This window comes from Schistocerca nitens, chromosome 5 (genome assembly GCF_023898315.1).
Source record: "Schistocerca nitens isolate TAMUIC-IGC-003100 chromosome 5, iqSchNite1.1, whole genome shotgun sequence".
Lineage (NCBI taxonomy): Eukaryota > Metazoa > Arthropoda > Insecta > Orthoptera > Acrididae > Schistocerca > Schistocerca nitens.
Window position 1 is genome coordinate 95676665 of NC_064618.1, and position 12986 is coordinate 95689650.

Genomic DNA, 12986 nt, shown 5'->3' on the forward strand with positions numbered 1-12986 from the left:
CCCGTATACTTCAGCAATGGACTACAGTTCCAGTTGCCGCATCATTTCGCTCACACACTTCGATACACTTGGGGGCTATACTGCAGCGGAGCTGTATCAGCATGAAACCGAGAACAGGTACTCTGTTCCACCAATGCACCACGTCTGTTGCGCATTGGTCTTGGCGTGTAATATACTTCTGAACTCGCTACATAAATGTAACATTCTTCCATTCAGCAAAACGATAGTGCTATTCACATTTGTTCTGTTTCTCCCTGTGCGTAACACTTGTTCTTATTCTTACATTTCTTCTCCTATCTCTTCAGTACACAGCCTGAATGGCTATTCACATACGCTGGTGTCCAAAATTAAAGCAAGGAACCGAAATTTTGCAAGGTTACGTTTATTTTGCCGCAAAACAGTACAATCAGGTGATAGAAAAGTAAAAACAATATAAAGAATACAGAACGCAAACAAATGCAACATGCATAACGGTACACAAAAATGGTCTTTTTTTCCAACTTAATGGATTTACACACACATTCCGACAACTGGGTAATACTCCCAGTATAAGGTTTGGCCACCTCTGGCAGCAATACAGGTCTGACAAACGACGGGACATGCTGTGAATGATGTGAATCTCATGCAGAGGCAATAACGCTCATTCTTCCAGCAGCGCCCGTCGCAGGTCTTCGAGAGTGGTTGGTGGATGCTGACGTGATTATCTCGTTTCACTAGTGCACCCCAGACATGCTCGATGGGATTCCAGGAAAACATCAACCACACATACTCAAGCATTATCGTCCAGCAATACGAAGACTTGGCCCACAGCATCTCGCAGCAACCGCATATTGAGTCCCAGTATCTCGTCACAATACCTGACAGCAGTTAAACCTTGCAGTTTAACCATACAAGTTCATGAAGAGGTGTTCGAGTCGTTAACATAATCCCTGCCCACACCATTAGGGATCTTCCTCGATATCAGTCTATTTCCATAATGGTTGGGTCCTGAAATCGTGTTCACGTTCTCTCCAGATGCTAATTCGTCGAGAATCACTGCCCAGACCACATCGGGACTCATCTGTGGAAAGAACATTGGGCCACTGTTCGACCGTCCAGATGGGTGTTGACAGCTCCACACTAGACGTTCCCTTCTGTGAAGACGCATCATAGGTACACATACAGCATGCCTCTGACCATAAAGGCCACTGTGCCGAAGCCTTCTGTACACCGTTCGCATCGCAACAACATGTCCAGTGGATGCTGCGAGATCAGATGTCAGTTGCCGTGCAGCACTAAGGAGGTACCGTCGTGCCCTTACAGCCAGATAACGGTTCTCTCTTTCTGATGTTACACGTGGTCGGCCCCACCCTCGGAATACAGTTGCGATCTCTATAAATTGTGGCCACGTCTGAAAAACAGCAGAACGATTCACATTAAGCCATTGGGCCATATCAGTCTGCGAGTGTCCTCCCATGGCCCTCCACCGCAGAGACTGGTAGACGTATTCTCTGTGTCACACTGCACCATCTGTGACTGTGTACACAGCGAGCGATTGTGGATGTGGGACTACCTGGCAAACACTGTCTCATTTAGGACGAGGAAGGAGACGAGGTATTTTGGCAGAATGAAAAGCTGTGAGGACGGGGCTTGAGTCGCGCTTGGGTAGCTCAGTTGGTAGAGCACTTGCCCGCGAAAGGCAAAGGTCCCGAGTTCGAGTCTCGGTCCGGCACACAGTTTTAATCTGCCAGGAAGTTTCACTGCCGCATTTGATAGGTGCCTTGACGCCGTTGTTGGGGTGGTTCAAAAACTGGCTCTGAGCACTATGGGACTTAACAGCTGAGGTCATCAGTCCCCTAGAACTTAGAACTACTTGAATGTAACTAACCTAAGGACATCACCCGCATCCATGCCCGAGACAAGATTGGAACCTGCGACCGTAGCGGTAGCGCGGTTCCAGACTGAAGCGCCTAGAACCCCTCGACTACGTCGGCCGGTGTCGATGGCATGGTTGTCCATTGAACAGAACGCCATCTTGTTGCTAAAATTTTGGACACCTGTGTAGATTCTCTTTGACTTGCACGTTATTCTTGTTATGTTATTCAATTTCTCCTCGCGCCCTTTCAGCTTAAAAGTTGACTGGTTGTATCATTTGCTGTTAATGCCACGTGCCATGTGTTGTCTCGCCAGCAGCCGTGGCTGTGGCGACAGTAGCGGCAGGGTACGGCTCCTGGCAGAAGGGCGGCTGGTGTCCACCGGACTGCGCACACAACTGCACGATGGAGTGCCTCAACTGCAAGTGCCCCAGCGAGTGCTCACTGGAGATGAACCGCGTGGTCGCTTGGTGTGACGGCGGATGGGGTCACGGTCGCAAGGTGCTGCGCGAGTTCGTCAACTGCTGCGGCTGGCAGCGGGAAATCTGCCTGTACGGGAGGGGTAAGTGCCACCCCCTCACACCCATCACCCTCACAGCGTAAGGACGGCAGGACGCTACAACCGCATTCGGCTGGCATTCGGATCACTTGACGTCCCTCGCTCATTGTGTGGTGCGATCTTTGCCTTAACCGCCAAATTTACGAAAGTGTTGTTCAGGACACGATCGCAAATAGATATGTCACTGCTGCGAGCAATTTGAGCTGTGCTCCTGAGGTTCCCGCCTAACCACTTCCTCAGAAATCGTGGCATATTCAGAAAGAAACAGCCAAGTACTTGTGACGAGGAAGAAACTAAAAGCCGTTGCTGCTCGTTTCACTCACAGAAATTTAAGCTCTTCTCTTAGGTTGCTGTCTAACCATACCCTCTGAAATCTCGATGTATCCGGGGGGGAAAAAAAAAAAAAAAAAAAAAAAAAAAAAAAAAACAGATATTTGTAACGATGACTTTCATCTTTAGATTTTTAATCAGACTAAAGACACAAAATTGAAGAAACTCATGCCTGAGACTGTGTACTCTTCTACGCAAATAACATCCGATACTGTAGAACAGGCGAGGGCAACCTTTCGCGACCAGCAGGCCTGAGTCACATACATACATAAAAGCTACACTACTGGCCATTAAAATTGCTACACCACGAAGATGACGTGCTACAGATGCGAAATTTAACCGACAGGAAGAAGATGCTGTGATATGCAAATCATTAGCTTTTCAGAGCATTCGCACAAGGTTGGCGCCGGTGGCGACACCTAAAACGTGCTGACATGAGGAAAGTTTCCAACCGATTTCTCATACACAAACAGCAGTTGACCGGCGTTGCCTGTTGAAACGTTGTTGTGATGCCTCGTGTAAGGAGGAGAAATGTTTACCATCACGTTTCCGACTTTGATAAGGTCGGATTGTAGCCTATCGCGATTGCGGTTTGTCGTATCGCGACGTTGCTGCTCGCGTTGGTCGAGATCCAATGACTGTTAGCAGAATATCGAATCGGTGGGTTCAGGAGGGTAATACGGAACGCCGTGCTGGATCCCAATGGCCTCGTATCACTAGCAGTCGAGATGACAGGCATCTTATCCGCATGGCTGTAATGGATCGTGCAGCCACGTATCGATCCCTGAGTCAACAGATGGGGACGTTTGCAAGACCACAACCATCTGCACGAACAGTTCGACGACGTTTGCAGCAGCATGGACTATCTATCAGCTCGGAGACCATGGCTGCGGTTACCCTTGACGCTGCATCACAGACTGCAGCGCCTGCGATGGTGTACTCAAGGACGAAACTGGGTGCACCAATAGAAAAACGTCATTTTTTCGGATGAATCCAGGTTCTGTTTACAGCATCATGATGGTCGCATCCGTGTTTGGCGACATCGCCATGAACGCAAATTGGAAGCGTGTATTCGTCATCGCCATACTGGCGTATCACCCGGCGTGATGGTATGGGGTGTCATTGGTTACACGTCTCTGTCACCTCTTGTTCGCATTGACGGCGCTTTGAACAGTGGACGTTACATTTCAGGTGTGTTACGACCTGTGGCTCCACCCTTCATTCGATCCCTGCGAAACCCTACATTTCAGCAGGATAATGCACGACCGCATGTCGCAGGTCCTGTACGGGCCTTTCTGGATACAGAAAATGTTTGACTGCTGGCCTGGCCAGCACATTCTCAAGATCTCTCACCAATTGAAAACGTTTGGTCAATGGTGGCCGAGCAACTGGCTCGTCACAATACGCCAGTCATTACTCTTGATGAACTGCGGTATCGTGTTGAAGCTGCAAGGGCAGCTGCACCTGTACACGCCATCCAAGCTCTGTTTGACTCAATGCCCAGGCGTATCAAGGCCGTTATTACGGCCAGAGGTGGTTGTTCTGGGTGCTGCTTTCTCAGGATATGTGCACCCAAATCGCGTGAAAATGTACTCACATGTCAGTTCTCGTATAATATACTTGTCCAATGAATACCCGTTTATTATCTGCATTTCTTCTTGGTGTAGCAATTTTAATGGCCAGTAGTGTAGCTGCCTGCATCATCACGTAATGTGACAGCAGCTCTTCTAGTTCATAAAGTCGAAACTTAGCGCCTGTGACGTTAATTTTTCTGGATAGCTGTTAGCAAGAAAACGAAGTCCACGACACGGAAATAAATGTAAACATCTGAAGATGGGATACCGAGCAATTTGAAATATCGTCATGCAAAAATAAACACCTAGAAAAGCAACTTACAGCAGTTAATTCATTATAAATTCCCTTCAGTAGCAACAGCTGCAGTGTTCTAATATCTCCACGACGGACATGAATAATTTAATAATGTTAATATGGAAATATTCTAAGATATATCCCGGGTGGAGCACAATGTGAGCGCCTCATTCTCTTCTCTCTCATCCCACAAATTTCTTCCGCAGGCTGACTGAAACCGATCACGGGTCAAGTGCAGCCCGTGGGCCGCCAGTTGCTCATCCACACCATAGAAGATAATTCTATTACATGAATAAGAAAAAATCTGTCACAAATGTGAAGAACCCCTCGGCATGTTGCAGGATGTCAACCTACTTTCTTCGACGTCTCTAACAACAAGACCTAAGTGAACACGTACAAGCATTGTTATAGTTAATCTCGGGATCTCCTCAAGGCTTTTACCACTGTGTCATTTACTGGCATTAATTATAATCGAACCAAGAGCGATGTGTGTGATAAATCTTCAACATGCTCTTGCCTGGAAACGGCTTACTCTCTTAACATTCTACTAATAACATGAAAACAATGAAATAAGTGAATCCAGTTTGGTGTCTCCAAAGTAAAAAGCGAGGGATGTCACGTGACTAATTTTCAGTTTCAGCTGAATGGCATTGTACCGTCCTCATTCTAGTCCTTCTTCATCTGTCATGAGTGGTGGTTTTCATTTAGAAACTGGCGCCAAAATTTCGCGTGTTGTGACACCTGTCTGCTGTGCAGTTTGGAATCCAAACGCAGAAGATGAGCTTATGATGCAGTATCATTCTTACAAAAAGGTATTTATAGTGCAGAAACAGAATACGGGAACTAGCAATAGCAACAGAGTTTATTTATGGCATTAGAAAAATCCGCAACGTATTTTCTTGACATTAACCATATGCCCCCCCACAACCCTCCCACCCCCCCATGAACCATGGACCTTACTGTTGGTGGGGAGGCTTGCATGCCTCAACGGTACAGATAGCTGTACCGTAGGTGCAACCACAACGGAGGGGTATCTGTTGAGAGGCCAGACAAACATGTGGTTCCTGAAGAGGGGCAGCAGTCTTTTCAGTAGTTGCAGGTGCAACAGTCTGGATGATTGACTGATCTGGCCTTGTAACACTAACGAAAACGGCCTTGCTGTGCTGGTACTGTGAACGGCTGAAAGCAATGGGAAACTACAGCCATAATTTTTCCCGAGGGCATGCAGCTTTACTGTACGGTTAAACGATGATGGCTTCCTCTTGGGTAAAATACTCACCCATACAGATCTCTGGGCGGGGACTGCTCAGGAGGACATTGTTATCAGGAGAAAGAAAACTGACATTCTACAGGTTGGAGTGTGGAATGTCAGATCCCTTAACCGGGCAGGTAGGTTAGAAAATTTAAAAAGGGAAATGGATAGGTTAAAGTTAGATATAGTGGAAATTAGTGAAGTTCGGTGGCAGGAGGAACAAGACTTCTGGTCAGGTGACTACAGGGTTATAAATACAAAATCAAATAGGGGTAACGCAGGAGTAGGTTTAATAATGAATAAAAAAAATTGGAATGCAGGTAAGCAAGTACAAACAGCATGGTGAACGGATTATTGTGGCCAAGATAGACATGAAGCCCACCCCTACCACAGTAGTACAAGATTATATGCCAACTAGCTCCGCAGATGATGATGAGACTGATGAAATGTATGATGAGATAAAAGAAATTATTCAGTTAGTGAAGGGAGACAAAAATTTAATAGTCATGGGTGACAAGAATTCGATAGTAGGAAAAGGAAGAGGAGGCAAAGTAGTAGGTGAATATGGAATGGGGGTAAGGAATGAAAGATGACGCCGCCTGGTAAAATTTTGCACAGAGTATAACTTAATCATAGCTAACACTTGGATCAAGAATCATGAAAGAAGGTTGTATACATGGAAGAAGCCTGGAGATACTGACAGGTTTCATATAGATTATATAATGGCAAGACAGAGGTTTAGGAATTAGATTTTAAATTGTAAGACATTTCCAGGGGGCAGATGTGGACTGTGACCACAATCTATTGGTTATGAACTGTAGATTAAAATAAAGAAACTGCAAAAAGGTGGGAATTTAAGGAGATAGGACCTGGATAAACTGACAGAACCAGAGGTGGTAGAGAGTTTCAGGGAGAGCATAAGGGAACAATTGACAGGAATGGGGGAAAGAAGTACAGTAGAAGAAGAATGGGTAGCTTTGAGAGACGAAATAGTGAAGGCAGCAGAGGATCAAGTAGGTAAAAGACGAGGGCTAGTAGAAATCCTTGGGTAACAGAAGAGATACTGAATTTAATTGATGAAAGGAGAAAATACAAAAATGCAGTAAATGAAGCAGGCAAAAAGGAATACAAACGTCTCAAAAATGAGATCGACAGGAAGTGCAAAATGGCTAAGCAGGGATGGCTAGAGGACAAATGTAAGGATGTAGAGGTGTATATCACTAGAGGTAAGATAGATACTGCCTACAGGAAAATTAAAGAGACCTTCGGAGAAAAGAGAACCACTTGCATAAAAATCAAGAGCTGAGATGGAAACCCAGTTCAAAGCAAAGAAGGGAAAGCAGAAAGGTGGAAGGAGTATATAGAGGGTCTGTACAAGGGTGATGTTCTTGAGGACAATATTATGGAAATGGAAGAGGATGTAGATGAAGATGAAATGGGAGATATGATACTAAGTGAAGAGTTTGACAGAGCACTGAAAGACCTAAGTCGAAACAAGGCCCTGGGAGTAGACAACATTCCATTAGAACTACTGATAGCCTCAGGAGATCCAGCCCTGACAAAACTCTACCATCTGGTGAGCAAGATGTATGAGACAGGTGAAATACCCTCTTCAAGAACAAAATAATAATTCCAATCCCAAAGGAAACAGGGGTTGACAGATGTGAAAATTACTGAGCGATCAGTGCAATAAGCCACAGCTGCAAAATACTAACACGAATTCTTTACAGACGAATGGAAAAACTGGTAGAAGCTGACCTCAGGGAAGATCAGTTTGGATTCCGTTGAAATGTTGGAACACATGAGGCAATACTGACCCTACAACTTATCTTAATAAATAGATTAAGGAAAGGCAAACCCACGTTTCTAGCATTTGTAGACTTAGAGAAAGCTTTTGACAATGTTGACTGGAATACTCTCTTTCAAATTCTGAAGGTGGCAGGGGTAAAATACAGGGAGCGAAAGGCTTTTTACAATTTGTACAGAAACCAGATGGCGGTTATAAGAGTTGAGGGGCATGAAAGGGAAGCAGTGGTTGGGAAGGGAGTGAGACAGGGTTGTAGCCTATCCCCAATGTTATTCAATCTGTATATTGAGCAAGCAGTAAAGGGGAAAAAAAAGAATAATTTGGAGTAGGAATTAAAATCCATGGAGAAGAAATTAAAACTTTGAGGTTCGCCGATGACATTGTAATTCTGTCAGAGACACCAAAGGACCTGGAAGAGCAGCTGAATGGAATGGATAGTGTCTTGAAAGGAGGATATAAGGTGAACATCAACAAAAGCAAAACGAGGATGTAGTCGAATTAAGCCGGGTGATGCTGAGGGTATTAGATTAGGAAATGAGATGCTTAAAGTAGTAAATGAGTTTTGCTATTTGGGGAGCAAAATAACTGATGATGGTCGAGGTAGAGAGGATATAAAATGCAGACTGGCAATGGCAGGGAAGGCGTTTCTGAAGAAGAGGAATTTGTTAACATCGAGCACAGATTTATGTGTCAGGAAGTCTTTTCTGAATTTATTTGTATGGAGTGTAGCCATGTATGGAAGTGAAATGTGGACAATAAATAGTTTAGACAAAAAGAGAATAGAAGGTTTCGAAATGTGGTGCTACAAAAGGATGCCGAAGATTAGATGGGTAAATCATATAACTAATGAGGAAGTATTGAATAGAATTGGGGAGAAGAGAAATTTGTGGCACAACTTGACTAGTAGAAGGGATCTGTTGGAAGTTCATATTCTGAGGCATCAAGGGATCACCAATTTAGTATTGGAGGGCAGCGTGGAGGGTAAAAATCGTAGAGGGAGACCAAGAGATGAATACACTAAACAGATCCAGAAGGATGTAAGTTGCAGTAGGTACTGCAAGATGAAGAAGCTTGCACAGGATGGAGTAGCATGGAAAGCTGAAATCAACCAGTCTCAGGACTGAAGACCACAACAACAACCATACGGTAAATTCTCCACCTTGCAGAGAACTGAAAGAATAAGAAAAGTACCATCTAAATATTTCAGAATATCAACATTCAACTTTTTTTTTTTATTGAGAAAGTATATCAGCCTACATATAGGGTGGAGCAAATAAAACTAGCCCAGATGAGTGGATACAATTGGACGTAAATTTGTGGCAGCAATAATGGAGGAGGAAATGACCGACAGATACTTCCAACAGATTGGAGCAACTGTCCATACAGTCTGCCGAATCTTGGAGCACATTTACGCAATCTTCACGCCTGTCAGAGTTTTTAGCAGACCCTAGCTGGCCACCCAGGCCACCTGATCTCTCACTCTAAGATTACTTTGTGTGGAGTGCCCTCGAGTCTCAAGTGTATCGCAACAATCCGTACAGTCTGCAGCAGAACATTTCGGATGTGACTGCAGCAATTCCAGCAGCTTCGATTCGCTTTCAGCAACTTGCTGACCAGGACCCAAAAGTGCCAAGAGATGAATGGTGGTCACTTGCCACATCTGTTACGGCCATGTTAATACTGTATTTCCTTTACTCTGCTGTGTTTTTTTGTAGCCTGGAACTCTGTTCGGTGAGCCGCTTTTATTTGCCCCACCCTGTACAAATCTCAAAAAATATTTGCATTGAAGTAAATAGTGCCTTTTTACTTTGTCGTTTTTATTTTTTTAAGTGACAAATCACATCAAAAAGTATTTTTCATTTCGACAGATCTGACGTTTTCTCTGACTAAATGATTTTCATTAAAAAAAAAAAAATTATCTATTTGTAGTCTTCTGTGCCCTTATGTTTCTAGATACTCATCCTTTCCCTTGAGAGCAGACCCAAGCAGAAAAATCATAAAAACCAGGAAAAATCATCAAATCTTCCTGCAACGTTTTCATTGTATCGCAAAAACAAAGCAACAGTAGAAGAATCATGCCTTATGATAAACAACAGTAAGAATGCAATGCATAAAATATGTCACTGAACACCTTTCTTCCTCTGCCTTCCCACCCCACAGTGCTAAACCACACACTTTTCCTTGTTCTCCTCAAATGGTTCAATTGGCTCTGAGCACTATGGGACTTAACATGCGAGGTCATCACTCCCCTAGAACTTAGCCTTGTTCTCCTCTCCAATCTCCCAAGCCACCAACTTTCCTGGAAATAGACTAATTAGAGAACTACTAATACAAAACACAGACACAGCTCTCTCAATAACAGCTCAGTATTTTACTGTCATAAAAATGAAACAGTCCATCACCAGCTTCCTATGAAAAGAATGGGAAAGGGGTGTGACAACATTCTCATCCACTGGTGAGTGTGTAATTGTTCACCTGGAAGACTGTAACAGGTATGGTATGTCTGCCATGAAGGATATGGTAGTTATAGACAGGTTGACCAACTCTCCCATATTTCTCAGCTGTCCCATATTATAGCAATTTCTTTCTAATCCTCGCAGCTTGCTTATTGACCACCTGTTCCTCCAATACTTTACATCTTGTGAAATACTATTGGTAATTCAAATTGCCTGACTGACAGATATTGAAAAGTTTTCATATAATTATCAATACTACACTAATAAGCCAAAACATTATGACCACCTGCTTCATAGCTTGTTTGTCTGTCATTGGAATGAAATACATCACCGATCCTGCATATTATGGATCCAAACATTTCTTAGTAGGTTTGTGGAAGTATGTGGGTTTAGATGTCTATGCACAGGTCATGTAATTCGTGTAAATAACAGGCCACTGATTTGCATACGCAGTTATGTGCCTGATAGCAACCCAGATGAGTTCCATAAGATTCACTTCAGGCAACTTTGGCCACCAATACATCAACGTGAGTTCATTACAATGCTCCTCAAATCACTGTAGCATGGTTCTGGCTCTGAGACATGAACAATTGAAATGTTGCCAGCAGGGAAGACATCAAGCATGAAGGGATGCAGGTGGTTCGCAGCAGTCAGTGTGCCTTCAATTACTACCACAGTCCCCATGCAAGTGCAGGAGAATGTCTCCCATATGACAATACTGCTCTCACCAGCCTGCATCCATAGCATGCTGCGCGTTTCAAGCCTCCATTCCCTTGATGACAATGTTTGTGGAGACGACCAGCAACCTAGTGTAGCAAAAATGTGACTCACTTGAAGTGCCAACATGTTTCCATTGACTGACGGCTGAATCCTAATGGTCCCATGCCCACTGAAATTACAACTGGCAATGTTGTTGGGTCAACATGTGAACACGTAGGTGTGGTCTGCTGTGGAGCTCCATGTTCAACAAAGTACGATGAAAGGTGTGCTCCAAAACACTTGCACATGCACTGATATTGTGCTCTTTTGGCAGAGTTGTATCCTACTTTACAGAGCAGACAAGCCTGTGAACCCCATGTTCTGTGAAAGTGATGGGTGCCCAACCATTTGGCACCTAGTGGTAGTTTCACTGTCCTACCTCTTTCTGTAGATGCTCACAACAGTAATATGTGAACATTCAACCAACTTCGCCATTTTTGAAGTACTCATTCATGTGCTCTGTGTAATAATAATCTGCCCTTTGTCAAAGTCACTTATCTCAAAGGATTTCTCCATTTGCAGCCCATATCTTCACTACGGTGATCCCCTGTTTGTGTCTGCTCCATTCACATACTTATATTACCATGTCAAGTGCACGCAATGCCACCAGGTATAAGCCAACATCATGGTGGGCAGCGACCATAATGTTTTGGCTGCTCGGTGTACAGTCAATGTATAGTAAGCCTCAAGGGAAACCCGAGTAGTGGAGAGAAAGGCATTGCCTATGCATCTAGAGGGGTCATGAGAGGAAGAATGTTTAATTTTGCTCACTCAGTACTGACAACCCATGGATGTGTTCATCTCATACCTTTCAGCAATTATGGTATAAACAACATATGGAAGTAACAAGGATTTGCAACAGTGGATGATAGAGACATCCATGTTTAAAAACCCTTGTTATGTTATTTATTTCCCAACTGAGTCACATAACACAACAACATTTCACAAGTAAGCAAACTATGTTAGTTTTTTTAATATTTATGTCTCCTTTGTCACACATTACAAGAAAATGCAATGAAGTTCTGCAATTAAAATTTATTGCAACTAATTCTCCCTTAAAATTATGCTCAGATGTTGAGTATCTCCCTTACAACCGTGACCAAATGTTGGTAACCTAGGTATAGATCACAAGGAAAACATTAAGATATATGGTTCACAGTATGTTATTCTAGGATTTTTTTTTTTTTTTTTTTTTTTTTTTACGTAATACATCAATCACTTCTTTTGTGCACCTACAACCAGTGCATCATGTTTTCTATCATAATATAAGACTTCTTCATCAGTTTTCAATCATCTTCTGATGTGCAAACAGCTGCCGACTAGCCACATCTTCTCAAAAATTACCCCATATTATAGTCCTCATTTTTTCATTGAATCTGCTTCTTTTTCTTTATCTCCATTTCGTATATTCATGGGCTCAGCATGTTAATCTGGGTTTGGAAATGTTAGTGGTATAAGATGACCAAATGCCCTTCTTGCTCCCTAGGACAGAATTTGTGCACACCATCTATCTGCATCTATGTTATACCATGCAAAAGTGTGGGAACATTTCTCAAAATGTCTGAGAATTGTGTAGCTGTGGTGAGACATGGGTAGCAGTGCAGAATTCACCCTGTTGGATGTGAGAAACAGCCTGCAAACCATTTTCAGCCTGGCCTGCATACCAGCATTCATTGTTAATCTGCCAGGCAAATTTGATACAGGATCAGCACATCTTCCCGAATCCTGGAAGCTGCATGCTACAGTGCACAGCTATCTGGGTGGCTCAACACTCCATAACTGAGTATGAAGTATTTATCATCTTTCGCCAATAATGCCAGTTCACATTGCTTACTATATGTACTTAGGATCAAATTATATACTCAAAGTCAATATATCAACATCATTTAATACACATTCTCGGTAATAACCATTGCTTCTTTCCTTAGATGAATAATGTTTCACACCTTTTGTTCTACACGTTACACATGGTGTTTCAGTTTTGGGAGCATATGTTTTGGTTTCAGTCCTATGAATTCTGTAATAACGTCCCCTGATAATTCATGTTTCATTACACCCACTTTCTTTTTACTGACACATGGTATGTTATATATAATGTTAA

At 43.3% G+C, this 12986-nt stretch overlaps 1 protein-coding gene across 1 annotated transcript in view; it reads left to right on the top strand.

The window, feature by feature from the left end:
- The window catches only part of LOC126260296 (uncharacterized), a 54766-nt gene that overhangs the window by 31216 nt on the left and 10564 nt on the right, over positions 1-12986 (top strand). The window contains exon 2 of the mRNA XM_049957620.1: positions 2173-2415. Coding sequence (XP_049813577.1) covers positions 2173-2415 — 243 coding nt within the window. The remainder of the gene's footprint in view (positions 1-2172; positions 2416-12986) is intronic.